Raw genomic sequence first — 19,564 nt, forward strand, 5'->3', positions numbered from 1 at the left:
AAGCAATGATAAAAATAATATGAAATGAAATTTCTTATCGAACCTATCGTTTTAAAAGTTTGTTTTCTTACGTCAATGGTTATGACAACAAGATAATGGCATGCAACCATTATAATGCATGCAACCATTGTAAAGACTTGCAAAATGCAGAATAAGGAAAGAAGGCCATAGATGAGAGTGCATAAATTGGTTCAATCAATTTTCATGATTTACGGAAATTTGTCGGTAATGAAGAAGAGAAAGAGTACCCGTCTTAGAAAATCTCTCCCATTGGAATCTGTATAAAACACCTTGTTGGTTGCCATATTTGCTGTGATCTGAGAGATGACCTCCTTTCCAACACCATCATCCGTGGGAATAGGACCAATCTTCATACATAAAATTATTTATTTCAGAGAACTATTGGAACAATCTAACAAACAACATCATGATCTGCAAATAAATATCAAAATTTACTAATTCATATGACTATTATTTATAGCCATAGATTGTAAACCACAACATTACGGTTGATATGGACTTTGTATAACTAGGTTATAAGATTCAAAAGTTATACATAGAATTTCCTAAGTAATGAGGATGTTCCTTCCAGCCTCTTCAGCTATTAAAAAAATCATTTGAAACTTGTAAAAGTAGATGAAGAAACCAACTTACAGTGAATTCAACTTCAGCATGCTCCATGTCTTTGAAAAGTCTAATCACCTGAGAATGTATATGATAGCAGCATGAATTTCAGTAATCTGATTCTCATGATTGGAAATATTTGAATCATACTGCAAGATAAAGAGATAATAAATATAACTAGCTAATGGCACATACACTGCAAGATGCTCCAGCTGAGTATCATTGAGAAATAGACTTCAGATAGTTGGATTAATAAATCTAGCAAATTCATTTTTTATGTAACTATTATGTCATTAAATATTGCTTGATCTGTTCTATTTTTATTTACGTTTATTACTTCTATATTTGATTTTATTCCTTATATTCTTATTATTTGTTGGGTTTATGTGGCCATTTAAAGGCGTTATGAGAGCATGTCAAAATAAAATCTTTTCATTTAGTGATGTGTTAACTCTAATGGGAGTAGGGTCCGGTGGGAGGCACTTTTGATGCCATGACTTACCCGGGCTTGACGAACTAGGTCAGGTATGATTTCTAAAATTCTTCAGCTGTGGGCATATGGCACAACCGTGGAGTGTATGTAAGGTTGTCTCTTGACGAGGTCAGTAAGGTTATCTCTTGACGAGGTCAGAGAGATGCACATAGTGGTTTGTTGGCTAGGGGATTTTGTGACCCCTGTGTGCGTTTGGCCGGCCTGAGGGGACAAGTGCCAAATCCTCATCATTACCATAGCACAACATGTACACATGATAGCTGTCTTGGGATGCGACCTATTGGGGTATGACGTGTATATGTGCAGAAGAAATGACCCCCTGCACCATGTTAGAGTTATGGCCTTTAAAGGCCTTAAAACCAAGATTCTCTTACTCAATGGAAGGTGAGATAACATGATTCTAGGCGCTTGGTGCACTAGGGTCTAGAATCATATACCTTGAATACATGAGGCAATGAGATTATACGGGTGAGAAAGAGATATCACTTTGGAGGTGTAGGGGTTACTTGTAGTCAGGGATATACTTAGACTATATGCCTTACGTGATAACATCAGAATTAAGAGGCCAAAAAGAGATCAGAATCCAAGTAGCTTACTTGAATACCTTAAGTATAATGGCCATGTATAGGATGGTCATAACTCAAGGGACATGAGTCTGTACCCTGCCACTAGACCACCTTATGGAACGTGCACCCACAATTGTACAGGAAGCCGCTCTTCTGATATGTTATAATCCAACTATGAAGAATTAGTGCACATATTCCTTGAGAGGACCCCCTATATACGAGGCGTACAATGTCCTCAGAGGTGCCCCTATAATCCACTGCCCCCCCCTCGCGGAGCGAGTGCTTTGATGTGATTGGGTGACTTTGATAACCCATATTATGCATCTCTACCAGCAACTATAGAGCATAGGCTTGTTGGGTCATTCTAGGAGAATGGACCATAATTCTGAACTAACCCAGCGGATTGTTTCGATACCTAAATTTCATCCATGAGATGCCATTTACTTATTGTCTGATTTTATTTAGATGCCAAGGTGAGTATTTTTAGTGGAAAACGATTTAGATAATTTTTTTGAGATTTTTTTTGAAATCTTTGGAAAAAGAAATTTTTAGAATTGTTTGGGGCTAATTCCACACAAGGACAACTAGTGGGGGGCCCACATGTACCACCCAAGTGGCCATAGGGTGACATGTGGTAGCCCCACATCAGCACTAGGTTGTCAATGTCAGCATGATGTGGACAGCCTATGGGTGTCCTATTGTGGAATTTGGTGGTTTGTTTTATAAAGTGCTTTATACAGTTTAAAATAAAATTATGTTTTAACTTAAGTAAGTAATTTTGTCACATGTTTAATTGGCATTCATGTTTATGTTCTTTGCAAACGACATAGTTTTGATCAATGAGGCGCCAATACTAGAACTTTGGAAGGATGCTCTAGAATCTAAAGATTTTAAAATTAGCTGGAGTAAGACAGAGGACATGGAATGCAAGTTTAGTAATAATAGGTGCAAAGATGATGTAGTAGTTAAGATTGACAGCCAAGAAATACCAAATAAAGTGCATTTTCAATGGATTGGGGCGATAATGTAGGAAAATAGAGAGATTAAGGAAGATGTGGCACATAGAATTAGAGTTAGGTGGGTGAAGTGGAGATGTGCAATCAGAGTTTGATATGATCACTAAAATACCAATGAAGCTGAAGGGGAAGTTCTGTAGGATAGTTATGAGACCAGCTTTACTTTATGAGGCAGAATGTTGGGCGGTCAAGATCAAGAAACAACATGGGAAAATGAAAAAATATTGAGGCACTACATCTCTACTGGTGACTATGTTCCACACTCACTTTCTCAAACTGACCCAGTAGTTCTCATGACCCACAATCCACACAGAGGTTCATGATTAGATTACCAAAGCTAGTCAATATGTGATGACAACATAATCCCAGTCTATGGACTACACAAGTTCCTCCTAAGGACAAGTCTAGGTCACACAGATCTGTACACACTCATCGCAATTGGTGCATGGGGGCTATCTCTAGCACATGTACACGTAACATCCTCAATGTTGTCTACTTCCCAATACGACTATCATATGTGCATGCCTTGTGATGGTCATGATGAGGAGTTAGCTCTTATCCCTTCAGGCTTACCAATCACGCACAAGGGTCATAAAGACTCTTGGCCAACTACCCTCAGCATCTTTACGACCTCATCAAGGGGTAATCCTGTACCCTTCTCGGTTGTGCTATACGCATAGGTATCATAGGGTTCTAAAACTCAACTTGGCCTAGCTCGTTAAGCGTAGTTTGAGTCAGGGCAGCAGTATTGCCAACTTCGGCCCCTTTGGACCACACTCCCACTGGAGTTCATTATTCCACTATTATAAAATTTCAATACATAATCTCATAAGGCCTTTAAATGACCACAAAAACCCAACATATTCAAGTTATTTTTGCGAAGTGCAATCCAAGATTGTCTCCGACATAATAGGGTAGGACAGCGCCAAGGCCACCCATGTACTTATAGGACTAGGCCGGGGTCAAGGGCCATTAGCCCAGGCAGAGCTAGGGCTGGATCTGAGTCAGGCCGCTTGGATCTTGGGCAAGGCTTAGGCAACCGTGGCACTTCCCAAGCCCAGCCAGTTGCAACCCCAGATCCTGGACAAGCAAGAATCGATGAGTAGCAGCTCGTACAATAAGCACAAGGAGGTGAAGTTTGATAAGAATTTCCGGAGTAAATTTTCCACGGAAAAAAACTCGCATGACTTCTGGTTTAATCAACTTTGGCAACATGTTAAAGAGAATTTTCCCTACTCATTGTGCTTATGATTTGTAGTTTAATGCTATATGGGGGTCACATGCATGGCATGCCAACTTCCCGAACATTATTGATCACTAATAAGTGGATTTTGGAATCCCCTAATTCATAGTTAACCGTGTTAATATTGTGAACAGTAGGCATTCAATGGGTTCCCACTAATTACATTTGGAAGGAAGACGCATAACAGTTTATTCTAGATATTATTGGCTGGAAATACAAAACCAATCTTAGTAAATCTCTAGTGCAATGATTTGTCAATCAAAGGATTATGAAAGTGAGGACAATATTGACGGACATGACCATCCATGTTGGATGGATATTAGGTGGAAACCTGTAGTGGATTAAGCATTTTTCTTCTTTGGTTTTAAAATAGCAAAATTTTCATTTACTCCCTTAGGCAATTGACCTACTTAGGAGGATTCACTTGATCTGTTGGAAGCCACTTTACGATCACCAGATGAGCATTTCAAAAAATTAACTCAATAAATAAAATAAATAGGATTTTCACTGTCCAAGAATTGGACGGTCTGTATTGAGTAGGTCAAATCCCAAAAGCTTGGGGGTCCTAGAAATATTCCTACGTCGAATTTGGGCTGAGGGAGCAAATGATCTCCCGCGAGAGCATAAAATCTTTTCAGATTGTAATAATTATCAAAAGATTGGTACCCAGAATGGTGTTATAAGATTTCTCAAAGCATGTGAACTGTTATTTGATGGTTATAATATCGCAATTGCAGCGACAATGTCCCAATTTCAATGATGCTCTCTTATTCAAACATTTACTTCATAAACAGCTAGTGATACAATCAGAAAAATAATGTGGCGCGTCACAATATTCCATATCAATCATCGGAAAGTTGATGCGTATATTAAAGGATGTGTTAAAGAAAAGGAAAAACACATAAAGAAGTCTCAATAAACATGTTGGCTTAAGGCCCTAATAAAACTGTCAGCTCAAGGTTAAAAATAAATCTTTCAGAGTGTACAGTCTCAAGTTAAGAAATGAGAAAGCATACAGTCTACTTGATATGATCCAGTGTGTAATAGAGATGTTCATGAGTGTATATATGTGTGTGTCTGTATAGAGAGAGAGAGAGAGAGTATTGTTCGTAATGAATGCTATATATATATATAGAAAGGGGAAGGTACAAAACCTGAGAGATCCATGGGTTAAATTGTTGATACACTTCATCCATTACTGGTCCCCTAAGAATCTTCAATGGTACCTAAAATTGAGCACAATTGATATTAAGACACATCTTACTAGAACTCTAACATACAAAATAATAACCGGCTTCATGACAACTTCTTGTGAAACTGACAATGAAAGTTATGAAAATGCTAGTGAAAGTAAAAATATGCAAGTGGTTACCAATCTAGAGGCAACTGTTGGAGGAGAACCATTTGGCCGGAATATGTACGCACCGGATGCCTAAAGTAAAACACAAACACAATGTTTGCCACCATTTAGTCCAATGACCAAAATTTTGAGACAGCACAGATAAAATTCTGAGGAACATAGTTACTTACCTGTGGGTCCTGGTCCCCACCGCTTGAACCATACCATAGATAGCTCTGTTGAACAGGTACATCCACCTATGCAGTAAACCATTGATTTTAGTGCAATTAAGTGTATGAAATCCACACTTTCCCTTTTACCCTCTAAAATGAGATGATATTAATCTCGTTACAATATCTGAACCTTAAAAAAGGAACTTGCCTAAGAAGATACAAAAAGTAAATCACAATGAAAAACTTAGAATTAGCAAGAAATATATTATAATTTAGAACAAAAATTTATTATTTGAAATTTTCTGTTTTTAATTTCTCATGGGGCGATCTAATCATATTTTAAAAATTCGACGAGTCAACTCCAGACTCACCAAAATCCAACTTTACCCAGAATTGTGCCGAGTCTTGGCCTAGTATCAACATTTGTCTCATCATTTGATTGGAATGTCTCAGCTAACTCATACCAAGGAGATGGAGACTAGATTGACATTGAGCTGAGTCCAGGGTTTTGAACAATTCTAGAAAGCACAGATCAGAAAGATGACGAAGATACAGAGATCACATTAATCATCCTATGGGATAGATCAATCACCAATGCACTACATTAAGTGATGATAAGACCTAATTATATTCCAACTTTTGTTGATTAAAGCACCTTGGTTATTTATTCCAATGGGCAAGCAAGAAAAACAAATTCAGATGGGATAAGGCAATGAGAACACCCCATTATTCAATCCACAAACCTTAAGCTTAGATGTAGTCAACATGGACCATGAGAAGCTACATATTCAAGACCTAGGACCCATTAAGATATAACTTGTTCCTCCTTCCATATTAGCACTAATATGTTTTGGCCTTGATTTTGGGGCATAGATGTAATATTTACTATCCTATGTAGATTATTTCTGCTATGTCTCTTATTGTAATTTGTTAGGTATATAAGGGTATAGGAGTAAATTGCTCTTAACCCTAACTCATCTATACTGATGTATGCTTTTCCACATCAACAGAGTGCAACGACCCAGCCTCCTCTTCAAGACCACTCTTCCTCTTCTTCTTCTAATCTCTATTGATAAAGTTTTATATGGTATCAAAGCAAGTTTCTCGCTAAAACTAGGATTACAATGACTTAAACAAGGATGACAACCATTGATCTTGCCTCCATCTAATTTGGACAGACCAACTGCAGACACCAAAACTGAAGTGGACTTCAAGCTACTTGGAGAATGTGGCTTCTTACAGGTAGTAGAGGTGGAAATTTTTTAATGCCTTCTTACATAGTACCCGCTCCAAATCCATAGAGCATGCTTTCGTGGCCTATTTCATCCATGAAGCCCAACACTCCAATTCAAATCGGGAGTCTTACTTTTATTTTTTGGTAATATCAGAAATACATGAGTACACAAAATACATGGGGAGTACATTGAGCTATGAACCAAAAACCAAGCATCAAGGCTTTTAATGGCCACAAATGGCAAAAATTGTGACATGGTTTACGATCTTTCTGAAGAGCATGTTGGAATTGTTGCCTTTCAAGGCATTAAATCTAAGATTCCCTAGCTCAATGCGAGTGAATGAGAGATGATAATTCTAGGTGCTTAGCATACTAGAGCCTAAAATCATATACCCCAAATACATGAGGCAATGAAATATACCGGTAAGAGAGAGAAATCGCTTTTATAAGTGTGAGGGTCACCTCTAAGTCAGGGATATTAAACTATATGCCTCATGAATTAAGTGTTGGCCAAGGCTAAGAGAATCATGAAGAGATTAGAACTTGAGTACCTTAAGTGTAGTGGCCCTGTATAGGATGGTCTTGACTCATGGGACATGAGTCCTTACCATGACACGAGACCACCTTATGGCATGTGCACCGACAGTCATATGGGAAGACACTCTTCTAATGTGTAATCCAACTAGGAAGAGCTTGTGCACATGCGCCTTGAGAAGACCCCTGTATAAAGGGTGCACCTATAATCCACTTACAATTGAGAATGATGAGACATTGATTAGGGTGACCTTGAGAAGCCATATTATACGTCTTTTCCACAGACTATGAAGCAAAGGCTTGTTGGGTCATTTCGAGAGAATGGACCATCATTTCAAACTAGCCCAGTGCAGTACCCCAATACTTAGATTTCAGCTTAACGATCTCATTTACCTTGTGTTCAAATTTATTTTGATGCCACGATACTTATTTATGATGGAATATAATTTATAGAATTTTTTAGAATTTTTTGGGATTTTTCATAATTTTCAGGAGCAAAAAAAATGGGGTTTTGGATTTCTTTTAGCCGAATTCCATTTGAGGATAACTAGTGGGGCCCCCTACATGCCACCCAAGTGACCATAAAGTTACACATGGCACCCAGGGACCACTAGTAGCTTGTTGGGTTTTGTGGCCGTTAAAGGCTAGAGAGCTTGTAGATATGACATTTTGTAGTAAAATATGTGTTTCAGTGGGAGTGTGTGTGTTGACTGTCTAAGGGTTGGGCGGTTCACAACCTTGGTAATGTCCAAAAGCCTTATCCCTCGGTATGAGGTAGAGCCGAGAAAAGTTTGCAGTAGGTCATCCCTTGTTGAAGTTGGTGAGATGCCCATGGATAATGTTTGTAAGCCAAAAGAACTATGCGGTCTTCTGTGTACAGTTGTAGGCTTATCAGAGCAATGGCCAAAGCCTCAACAAACTTCCACATAGCATGTACATATAACAGCTGCATTACAAAGAAGTAGCTCTATAAAGGGACACGTATACATATGTATAGAGAGAGCCCCATTGCACTGCGGTGAGAAGTGCTAGACTTGCTCTTAAATGGGGGAACTGAAATCCACAATCTAGGATCATGGCCCCACTGTTTATTTTTAATTTTGACAAGCCAATCATGAGCTCCTACTTTGAGACTGTGGGTGGGTTTTTGTTTTTTGGATAAGAAAACAGTAGTGGATCATGGTTCTTAGGTCAAGTGGAGTGCCCTTATTGTCGTTAATTTTGACCTATTCGTACCAGTCCACTTTTAGTATATTTTATTTTGTTATCATAAATATTTTATGATTTTTAAATACTTTTCAGAATTTTAAAATATTATTTCTGCTGTAATATTCATCAAAAGAGTATTTCTGAAATTTCAGAACTTCACAAAGCACATGTGGGGACCAAGGATCCATCCCCACGTGTGTGCCACCCATATGGGCCCCACATTACCTCCTAGGGAGGCATGCCATTTTTTTTAAAGAAAAAAAGGGGCACGCCATTGTTTTAGCAAAAAAAAAGTGGCACCCCACTTTTGTTGGGAAACGGGGGGGGGGGGGGGGGGGGGGTATGCCACTATTTTAGTAAAAAAAGGTGGCATGCCACTTTTCTAGGGAAAAGGGCACACCCCATATTTTGCATAAATTTGGTTCAAAGTTTTAAAGCAGTAAAAAGATGGGAAATCATTTTCAAATAAGATTCAATAAAGAATTATGTACTGAGCATGGTAATCTACATCAATATACGACAGTGCACTCCTCAGCAGAATGGGGTAGCTGAGAGACGGAATAGGACCCTGATGGAAATGGTAAGGAGCATGATGGGACATGCTAAACTTTCCCTAGATTTTTAGGGAGAAGCTGTTTTGACAGCCAATTATATCATTAATAGGACTCCCACAAAAGTTGTCCCACTAACTCATGAAATTTTCGTTAGTTGTGCTCTGTCCCTTGATCATCTCAAAGGGTGGGGATGCTCTGCCCATGTCCTAATACCCCATCAAAATAGGACAAAATTAGATCCTAAAACTGTTAAGTCCATTTTCGTAGGATACCCACCACAGGGTAAGGAATATCGTTTTTATAATCCTGATACAGATGTTGGAATAATTCCTTGAGGATCATGACACCTTGAAACAAGCCAAGTTTCATGAGATAAAAAATGACATTAGTCAGGCCGTGGATCTCGAACCACCTCGTCCTAGGAGAAGTAACCAATTGGAGAAAACCTAACATTTTCACTTACGTAGGAGAATAATATGAGAGAATTGAAGAAGAATCCCTACATGAACCCTGTTCCTACCAAGAAGCAATAACCTATCATGAAAAGGCACGATGGGAACAACCCATGATTGATGAATTTAACTCGATCAAAAAAACAATGTTTGGGAACTAGTGAAACTACCTCCTGATAGAAAGCCCATAGGCTGCAAGTGAATTTATAAGAAAAAACTAAACTCAGAAGGGAAGGTGGAGAAATACAAAACCAGATTAGTTGCTAAAGGCTTTGCCCAAAAAGCAAGAATAGATTATGATGAAACCTTCTCCCCTATAGCAAAATTCCCTTCCATTAAAATCCTAATAGCTATAGCAGCCCATTTCGACTTCGAGCTCCACTAGATGGATGTTAAGGCTGCATTTCTGAATAGGGAGCTAGAAGAAGAAAGCTAGAAGAAGAAATTTATATGAGATAACCAGAGGGCGGCTTCATAAAAAAGGGTAAGGAAAACCTACTGTGTAAACTCCAGAAGTCCCTTTATGGCCTGAAACAAGCATCAAGGCATTGGTACATTAAGTTTCAGAAGAGCTTGTCATTTGCTAGTTTTGTGCATAACCAAGACGACTATTGTATAAATGTTTAGGTCGTGGGAGTGAAGTGGTTTTATCTCTCTATATGTGGATGACATGTTAATTGCCAGTAGTTCGATGAGTCTCAGATTGGAGACAAAAGCTTTCTTGCCACAGCATTTTGATATGAAGGATCTTGGCGATGATTCATATGTTTTGGAAAACAAAATTACTCGAAACAGAAAAGAGAACTTTTTTTTTTGAAACTGATCTCAAGAGACATATTGTAAGAAATTTCTTGAAAATTTTGAAATGGAAAATTGCCAGCCCATTTTAACCCCCATTGATAAGAAGACCAAGCTAAGCCTAGCCATGTGTCCCACTACTTCAGAAGAAAAAGAAGCCATGCAAGGAATTCCATACAAAAGTGCAATTGGGTCACTAATGTACTATGTCAGGGACAAGACTGGATTTATATTTTCCCATGAGTTTGATTAGCAGGTTATAGAGTAATTTAGGCCTGGAGCACTAGAAGGCCATCAAAAGAGTACTGCGATATTTGAAGAGAACCATTAAATACGCACTCACTTATGGAGGAGGCTCGAATATATGGATACAATGATATTCAGATGTGGACTATCAAGGCGATCCAAATGAGATGAAGTCCACATCCAGATGTATCTTCACGCTTGCAGGTGGAGTTGTTTCTTAGTGCTGAAAGAAACAGGATATTGTTGTACTCTCGACTATAAAGCCATAGTACGTGGCATGTTTTCTCGTGGCTAAAGAAGCAGTCTGGTTGAAGAAGTTCCTAAATCAACTTAGATTTGATGCAGTGAAGTGCCCGTGTGTCAGAATCTTCTGCAACAACTAGGCAGCTATTTATATGACAAAAGAGTCGAGGTTTCATAAGAAATAGAGGCATCTAAAGTCGTGCAACTACCACATTCGCAACAAGATCTGAGCAAGAGAGATTCAGATTGCACATCTCCCAATAGAGGCATGTTAGCAGATCCTTTGACTAAAGGATTAGTGGCAAATGTTTTTGCCATACATGTACATGGGATGGGCTTGAGAGAAATTGAGAGGGGGTGATTGTATGGCCTTCAAAGACCAAGTGGAAAATGTCGGTTTTGTGGCCTTTAAAGGCCTAGAAAGCTCGTAAATATGAGATTTTATAGTGAAATATGCACTTCAGGGAGAGTGTATGTATTGATTGACCAAGGCTCGGGTGGTTTATGGCCCTGGTCATGTTTAAAACTTTTATCCATAGGCATATGGTACAACCGGGAAGGGTTTGCAGTCGGTTATCCCTTGTTGAGGTCAGAGAAATGCCCAGGGATGATATTTCTAGGTCAGGACAACTATGTGGTCTCTTGTGTGCGGTTGTAGGCCTGCGAGAGCAAGGGTCAAAGCTTCAACAAACTTCCGCATCGTATGTACACATGACAGCCGCATTACTGGGAAGGCACCCTATAAAGGCACGCGTATATGTGCATAGATAGAGACCCCTTTTGCATTGTGGTGACAAGTGCTAGACTTGCTCTTAATGGGGAGAGCTGAAATTCACATTCCATGATCATGGTCTCAATTTTATTTTTCAATTTTGACACGCCAATCATGAGTCCTTGCTTTGAGACTGTGGGTTATGGGTCTCTGTTGGGTTGGATAAAAAAATAGTAGTGGATCATGGTTCTTGGATCAAGTGGAGTGCCCTTATTATTGCTAATTTTGACTCATTAGTACCAGTCCACTCCTAGTATATTTTATTTTGCTATTATAAATTTTTTTATGATTTTTTAATATTTTTCAGAATTTTAAAATATTATTTGTGCTGTAATATTCAGCAAAAAGGTATTTCTGAAATTTTAAAACTTTACAAAGCACATGTGGGGATCCAACCCCCACATGTGTGTGCCACTTATGTGGGGCCCACATTATCCCCTAGGGAGGCACGCTATTTTTTTTAAAGCAAAAAGGGGCACACCACTATTTTAACAAAAAAAGTGGCACACCACTTTTCTAACGAAAAGGGGGGGACGCCACTATTTTAGCAAACAATGTGGCATGCCACTTTTCTAGGGAAAAGGGGTACGTCCCATATTTTGCTTAATTTTGGTTCAAAGTTTTAAATTAGTTAAAAGATAGCAAATCCTTTTCAAATAAGATTTAGTTTCCTATTCTAGTAGGAGTTTTAAAATATGGATTATATTTGATTATAAGAGATCTAGATTATGATAAGTTTGGCCACATTTCAAATTTAAAAAGAAGTTAGACTTGGGTCAAAATCTACGGGGATAGGGTTCTTATCTTTCCACCCAAAATCATGATGGCTAATTTGTGGGATGGATGGCTCTAATTAAAATCTCTCTCACCCCACAGATTTTCTAATTATCCTAAAAGTCTAGCTGGAAATTAGATAAGGCATACTTAGATTGGAATCTTGTTCAAAATAGGAAATCGATCTTGTTTCTATTTAAACAAGATTTGAACCACCTCTCTCTACACAACAAGATTATCTCTCTCACGCCACCCTCTCTTCTATTTTAGTTTCACTCCACCCTCTCTCTCCTATTCTCCAAACCACCCTCTCTCCTCTTGGAGAGAATTATACCTCTCTCTTTCTCTCTCCTTATTTGAGCACCTTCTCCTTATTTGAGCACCTTCTATTAAAGGAAAGAAAATGAGGATCTTTAAAATCTAAAAGAAAGGTTTGTATTTTAGAGAAAGAAGGGAAACAACCAACTTAGAGAGAGATCAACTCGACAAGTTCAGCCTTATTTTCATCCCATAGGGTTTTTATAAACTCGCTTCAATTCTAATGATTTTAAAGAAAGGTTTGTATTTTGGAGAAAAGAAGGGAAACAACCAACTTAGAGAGAGATCAACTCCACAAGTTCAGCCTTATTTTCATCCCATAGTGTTTTTATAAACTCACTTCAATTCCAATCGACTAGGTGTATTGTGTCGATTCTTTTCAGTAATATATCTAGAAATGCCCAGTGATTCCTTCTTAGCATTAGCACCATTTCGAGTACAACTGGAACATTCCAAAATAACTCCAACTCTAAAATCTTTACCTTTGGCTATGAACCTCCTTTGTATTTTGGATTCACTCAACTCTTCTATTTTCAATTCGAAGAAAAAGAAAGAAATAGGAGTTAGTTGATTTTTTAGCTCTCTAAAACCCTAAAAAGAAGTATTACCTACAAAGCTTCTCTTTCTTAGAATTTTCAACAACACCTAAAGAAGTAAAAGTGTGCCATCGGTTAGGAAATCGGGTGTGGGGTGTACCGAGATCTATAAGGGTAACTCCAGGCATCTACCAGTAAGTCTTTCCAGTAGCTTTAATTAATTTTCAGTATTATTTTTTATTTTCTATGAATTTTCAAGAACTTGTATTGTACTAAAAATTATAGTGAAAGTTTGTTTTAAGCTCTTGGATAGTTTCTATTTCTTTTGGTAGTAAAAATAAAAATTCTAAGTTGTGTCTAGGGAATTATTTTGATTTATAGCAATATTTAGAGATATTTGTAAGTAAAATTCAGGTATACTGAATAAAAAAAATTAATTTAATACCTTGAGTTCTGTATAGCCACTCTTTTCATGGCTGACGCATGACATCAAAATCAAATGGGGTGTCCTTTGGTATTTGCGTGCTTGTTCAAATATGTTTTATAATGTTTTAAATGAGAAAATAACTCAAGTGATTATTGAGTCACTTGTAAATTTGGCCCTCAATCACACGGGTCTAGGGTTATGGCATGCCATGAATTCTGGCTTAAACCCTAATCCATGGTTGAAAATGATATTTAAAAGCCATTTTTTGTGTGGCATGTTTTTATTGGCTTGAGCCCATGTAAAACTTTTGAATTGGCTTCATCCCATTGGTTGGGAAGAATGTATGTTATTATTTACCATAGGGGCACACCCTCTCCATTAGCTCTTCAATTGTTTCCAAAAGGTTGACAATGGGCATTTTGGGTACGCTTATATGGCATATGAGAAATTTATTTTTAACTTAGGACAAGTTGATAAAATAGCTTAATCTAGGATTTTTAACGAGTGATAAGGGTGTAAAATCTCATCCTTTGATCTTGATGGCTAGATAAAGATGAGTAGCTAGGATCAAATCCTTCTTATGTGCCATGGATGATGACCATCAAGGGCCATAATCAACTCACTCAAAATGCCACGCTTGAATTTGCCAATAAATAGCCCCTTAACCTCATTCAATACACAATTTACAGCACACTTGGTGAGAGTAAGATGGAGACTAAGAGATCCTCCACACCCCATTTTTCCTTCTTTCTTCCCAGTTGTGTGCAAAAATATTATGGCCATTAGAGCTCTCTTCCATGATGTCTAGGCTACTTGGTGCTTTACACTTAAGGTAACTTCCATACCCCTATCCTTTCATTTCTAGAGTATTTTGTTCCTCTCTTTGCTGTAAATCTCATATTACAGTAGCCTCTTCATCCATGAATGCTTGAGTCTTCATGATTTCTAAGCCCTTTGTAGAACTATACATATATACCATCACAAGTGTAGTCTAGTTTACTACTCTGCTCCAAGACACCATTATCTCCATTATTTTGTTACCCGATTTCTTTTATATTTTTTTGTAGATATTTTGGGCATATCAGCAAGCTTTTGATGCTCATTTGAGTACTATATCATTAGCTCTTAATCCTAAAGTATTTCTCATGTGAAACTAATCTTGTTTTCTCAAGTTTATGGCCATATACTCCCACATAGTATGAGTTGTTTATAGCTGATTTATGCTCACTATTTTCATCACCAAAAATTCATCAAGTGCTTTTCTAGTGTGCATAAGCGTCCCACTCCATAAGTGAGATCAACCATTGGGTTTAATAGCCATCTGTGCTATCATCCATGGGACAAAATTAAGTCCCTAAAAGGGACGATTAAGAGATCTGGGCACAAAGGGTTCAACCATTGGTATCTCCTCATTACTTTGTACTTATTTGTTGTAACTTTGAGTTTATTAATGTGTCATCAAGATTTGATTATGTAAATTTTGGAGTTGGTTTATGTTAATGAAAAAGTGTACCTACAGTCCATATATAAGTGTATATGCTAAATGGTGTTGTTTGCTTCTATATGATCAATGTGTTTGTGTTTATAACTTCGGGACAACATAAGTTGTAATTCTTTCATTTTCAGTGATTCAAATTTGTAGCTATAACAATGAGTAGGAGTTGTGGAAACTTACTTGTGAAAGTGTTGCTTATAAAAATTTTAACTTGAGTGTCAAATCCAAGTGTTCTTTAAAAAGCATCCTAGATTCTGAAGAATGTCTTAATCGTCCATCATTTCCTTTTGCCCATTCCAAAAACCAAACTGGAGCTTCTCTCTTGCAAGAGAGAGAGGTGCAAGAGAGAGGAAGAGAAAGAAATTGCAGCTTTTCTCTCTCACTAAAGAGAGAGGAAGATGAAGCATCACTATGAAAATTTTCCTATTTCTATAATTTACAAAGAGGCATATTTCTTAAACCCACTAAATAAGAAAAAACAACAGCGGTTACATATCATATTCTTGGAGGTGGAATATGAATCATAGTTACTGGTGGTAGGCGATTCGTTCTAGAAACTTGATCCTAAGATCCCAGAAACGGATCTTCTATGGATCGCATTGCATTTTCTAGAAGTTTGGATCTTGATCCCTGGAGCCGGGATTAAGTTCCTTGAATTTAATATTGTATAGACATTGAATTCCAGCCCACTTAATCAGTTTTTTCAGCTGATGAATCACATGTAGATAGCCAGCTGTATTAACATGCAATACCATGAGTGCACATGCTAGAGAGAGACAAAACGTGGAAGATATCAAAGAACTCTTTTAAGAAGCTCGTAGTGATATGATGCTATTCCTATCTAATTAGGGAGCTTGATCCTATCCAATTGGGGAGTTCCATCCCTAGAACACAGAGATCGAGTTACTTAGATTTAATATTGTAGGACATCAAGCACTATCATAAGGGGCTTCCGGGTAGCCTCGATCCATTGATCTCGCCCCTGATCCCAGAAACCGTTCCCAGTCCCATTCCCAACAACTATGATCTGAATTCAGGTTTCTATAAAACTGAATCAACAGTACCTGAATCAAGAACACATTCAGATTTCTAAGTGATCCTAATGGCTAGAAGATTGGAGACCTTAATAGGCTAGAAGATCGGAGACCTTTTCAGGCAAGATTAAGAGGATTGCGATGTTAGTATGACCAAGCAGTTGCAAGAAAATACGAGACCATGCCACCGTTCATCATGCCTTCAAGTTTACAGTTAGCTTAGCTCAAAATCTGTGTCGCGCATATTTTGACCAAACGTGTAACTTAGGTTTAACATTGAACCAAAGAATTACAAGAGGTATATTTTGGCATGCAGATTATGCAGAAGTCAGCAATTGCATGGAACTTGGAAAGAAAATAATTTTATAAACAAGCATTCAGTTATTCAGACATCATGCTCAAATTCAAGAACTGAGAATAGAAATTTACCTCCACACTTCAATATTATGCAGAAAGAAATAGATGTGTTAATCTATTTTTCCACGTTCATATAATCTCACAAGTTAGAACTTGAGGTTCGTGCATTATAAGTGGACAAATGACATGCAACATTTATGTCATCTGATTTTTACAGAACTATGCTCTGTACTGGAGAAGATACATAAACACCAACAAAAGTTACTATAGCTACACAAATAGTTCTCCCATCTTCTAAATCACCGAATCTACTTCTTACTGCTTCAATGGTCAAGCAGAGATAAATCCAGATATATGTTTTTCCAAGTATAGTTCTTTATAAAGAATGAGGAAATGCATCACAACATCACGGTTTGAATGAGCATAAAGGGAAGACGACTCACTCCAGTTCTTTTATTAGACATGTGTTGAAGCTGTCCGGACACTGATGAGAAAGTCATCTTCACAGCCCCTTGACCAATCTCAATTGTCCCATTTTTCAAAGGGTCCATTCCTGGTCTATACACGGTGGATCTATTTCCTGTACCATTAAATTATAAACATACAGAAGTAAAAGAGAGAATCAGCAGAGTCTGTATTTTTTAATTCTCAGTTCATCATGCTTCTATTTTCTGTGATAATAATTACATCAGAGAAACTTATAATATGAAATTCATAATACAAGAACACAAGAAACAGAAAGATTAACAAAATTCACCAGAACTGGAAATAAAGTAGGTGCTCCATCCCAATGATGGCACCGAGGCTTGAAACAAAAGCCAATATTTTGGGACTTTGTTAGAAGGTACTCCCAGATATGCCTTTGTGTATAAGCTCCTTAATCTGCTCGTAGTATTATCAACTTCTACATATTGTGCCTCAATCATCTTCCCACTAGAATCCCGTACAACAAGACGATCATTGTTTACCTGATATGAGAAAACAATATCCACATACGACAGTAGAGAACGGTAAACTTGATCATCTTTTGAAACGTGAATATCCTTCACTAAAGAAAACCATCTAAATACAATAAATATGCACTAAGATACATCCCATATAACGAATTCTATCATACGTCATGATGACAAATAAATGAACTTTTTTTCATCAAACTGATGAACTCCTGAGGGACAAATACTTTGAAAGGGGTTTCGTATCAAAGTTTTGCACTTCAGCACAAACAATATAACAAAATAAACCATGTAGATGCTCCAATAGCATGTTCTAACATCATAGAGATGAACAAATTGGTTTGACACTCCAAGAATATTTATCCAATCACCGAAGGAGTAGAATGGAGATATATCCAAATATTCTACCAATCATCAATTAAAAACATACTTATTACAAAACAAGAGTATGAGATCCCATGAGTTGTAACTAATGAAACATTGTGTTGTATTTGGCAGTGTTTTGTTCATTGGCGCCTAAATGTGATGCTATGATTCTCTACTTTTTGTACTCCTATGATTTTCTCCATTGAGTCATGGGTAATTTTACCTTCATTTACATACAAAAAGCATGTATTTCTATAAGATTTCATACATCTTTCAAATTCAAATATTCAAATAATGGGTTCATAGAATCCTAGCAATGAATATTTAAAAGGTGTTGTAATGAGAAAATTTTGAGTTCTTCTCCTTGTTGCAGCTTTGTGGCCTGTCAAGGCCATGAGAGTATGTAAAATGATATTTATAGTGGATTATGCACTTCAATGGGAGTGTGCGTGTGTGTGTGGACTAACCAAGGGTTAGGCGGTTTATGACCTTGGTTATGTCTTAAAACCCTTGCCCCTGGGTATGTGGCACTACTAAGAAGAGTTTACAATGGGTTATCCGTTGTTAAGGTTGGAGAGATACCCAGGGATGATGTTTGCAGGCCATGAGAACTGTGTAGTCTCCTGTATGCGGTTGTTGGCCTGTGAGAGCGAGGGTCAGAGCCTTAAAAAACTTTTGTACGACACATACATATGACAACCGCATTATCGAGAAGCATCCCTATAGAGGGACACGTATTCATATGCATAGAGAGCACCCCTTGCACTGTAGTGACAGATACTAGATGTGCTCTTAATGTGAAAATTGAAATCCACATTCTAGGATCACAGTTCCTCTGTTTATTGGCCAACTTTGACAAGGCAATCATGAGCCCCTGCATAAGACTGTGGGTCATAGGTCTTTGTTGAGTTGGTTTGAGAAGACAGTTGTGGATCACGATTACTGGGTCGAGAAGACATTTATTTTGACCCATTAGTGTCAGTCCACTTCTAAATATTCTATTTTTGGTATTAGAAATGTTTCTGTGAATTTTGGAATTTTTTTTAGAATATTTAAAATTGATTTTTGTTGTAAAATCTATTAAAATGGTATTTTTATAATTAAGCAAATAAAGAAGGGCACATGTGAGGGCCTTGGATTTAGTGCCCACGTGTGTACCACTCCCTACAGGTGGGACATGTGGCTTATGGGGCCCACTTGTGCACCATAGGGGTGGCACACCCCACTCCTTGTTTTAATTTAATTAGAAGTTAGTTACATAATATTTAAAAGAAGAGTATTTCAAATAAAAAATAAAAAAAAATAAACAGGAAAAAGAGAGATTATGTATATTGTTGTTGTGGGAGTTATTTTTTACTAAATTTTATTGTTGCTGACTTCCTACAATTTTTTATAAAGATAATATGAAGTTCTAGATTGGATATAATTCTAATTGGACTCTATGCTGGAAATGAGTCAAAGAAAAAAGGAATAAAATCCTTAATTTTTTTCATCCAAAATCATGATGGCTGATTTGTGGATATCATCTCACCCATAGATTTCCTAAATTCCTATTGGTCAAGCTATGTCATTGGATAGGCATACCTGGAGAAGGAATTCTACTCCTAATAAGAGAAGAAATTTTCTATTTAAAATACAATTGAACCTCTTTCTCTATACACATAGCTCTCTCTCCTCCACGCCCCAGAGTTCTCTTTCTCTCTCTCTCTCTCATTATTAAAAATCCGTATTCTCTCTCCTTTCTCTTCCAAAAATGTCATGCCACCTATAATTTGATAAAATAAGGGTGGCATGTTGAAACCCTAATT

The 19,564-nt window shown here is 37.5% G+C and overlaps 1 protein-coding gene across 1 annotated transcript in view; it reads right to left on the reverse strand.

Annotated features, from left to right (window-relative positions):
* Positions 1 to 19,564, reverse strand: part of LOC18425707 (alpha-mannosidase) — a 48,226-nt gene that overhangs the window by 15,836 nt on the left and 12,826 nt on the right. Inside the window, 7 exon segments of the mRNA XM_020662156.2 lie at positions 249 to 368; positions 655 to 702; positions 5,097 to 5,168; positions 5,315 to 5,374; positions 5,473 to 5,538; positions 16,881 to 17,017; positions 17,195 to 17,405. Of these exon segments, the coding sequence (XP_020517815.1) occupies positions 249 to 368; positions 655 to 702; positions 5,097 to 5,168; positions 5,315 to 5,374; positions 5,473 to 5,538; positions 16,881 to 17,017; positions 17,195 to 17,405 (714 nt within the window).

This window comes from Amborella trichopoda, chromosome 9, assembly GCF_054954075.1.
Source record: "Amborella trichopoda isolate Santa Cruz 75 chromosome 9, AtrichopodaSantaCruz75HAP2 v2.0, whole genome shotgun sequence".
Lineage (NCBI taxonomy): Eukaryota > Viridiplantae > Streptophyta > Magnoliopsida > Amborellales > Amborellaceae > Amborella > Amborella trichopoda.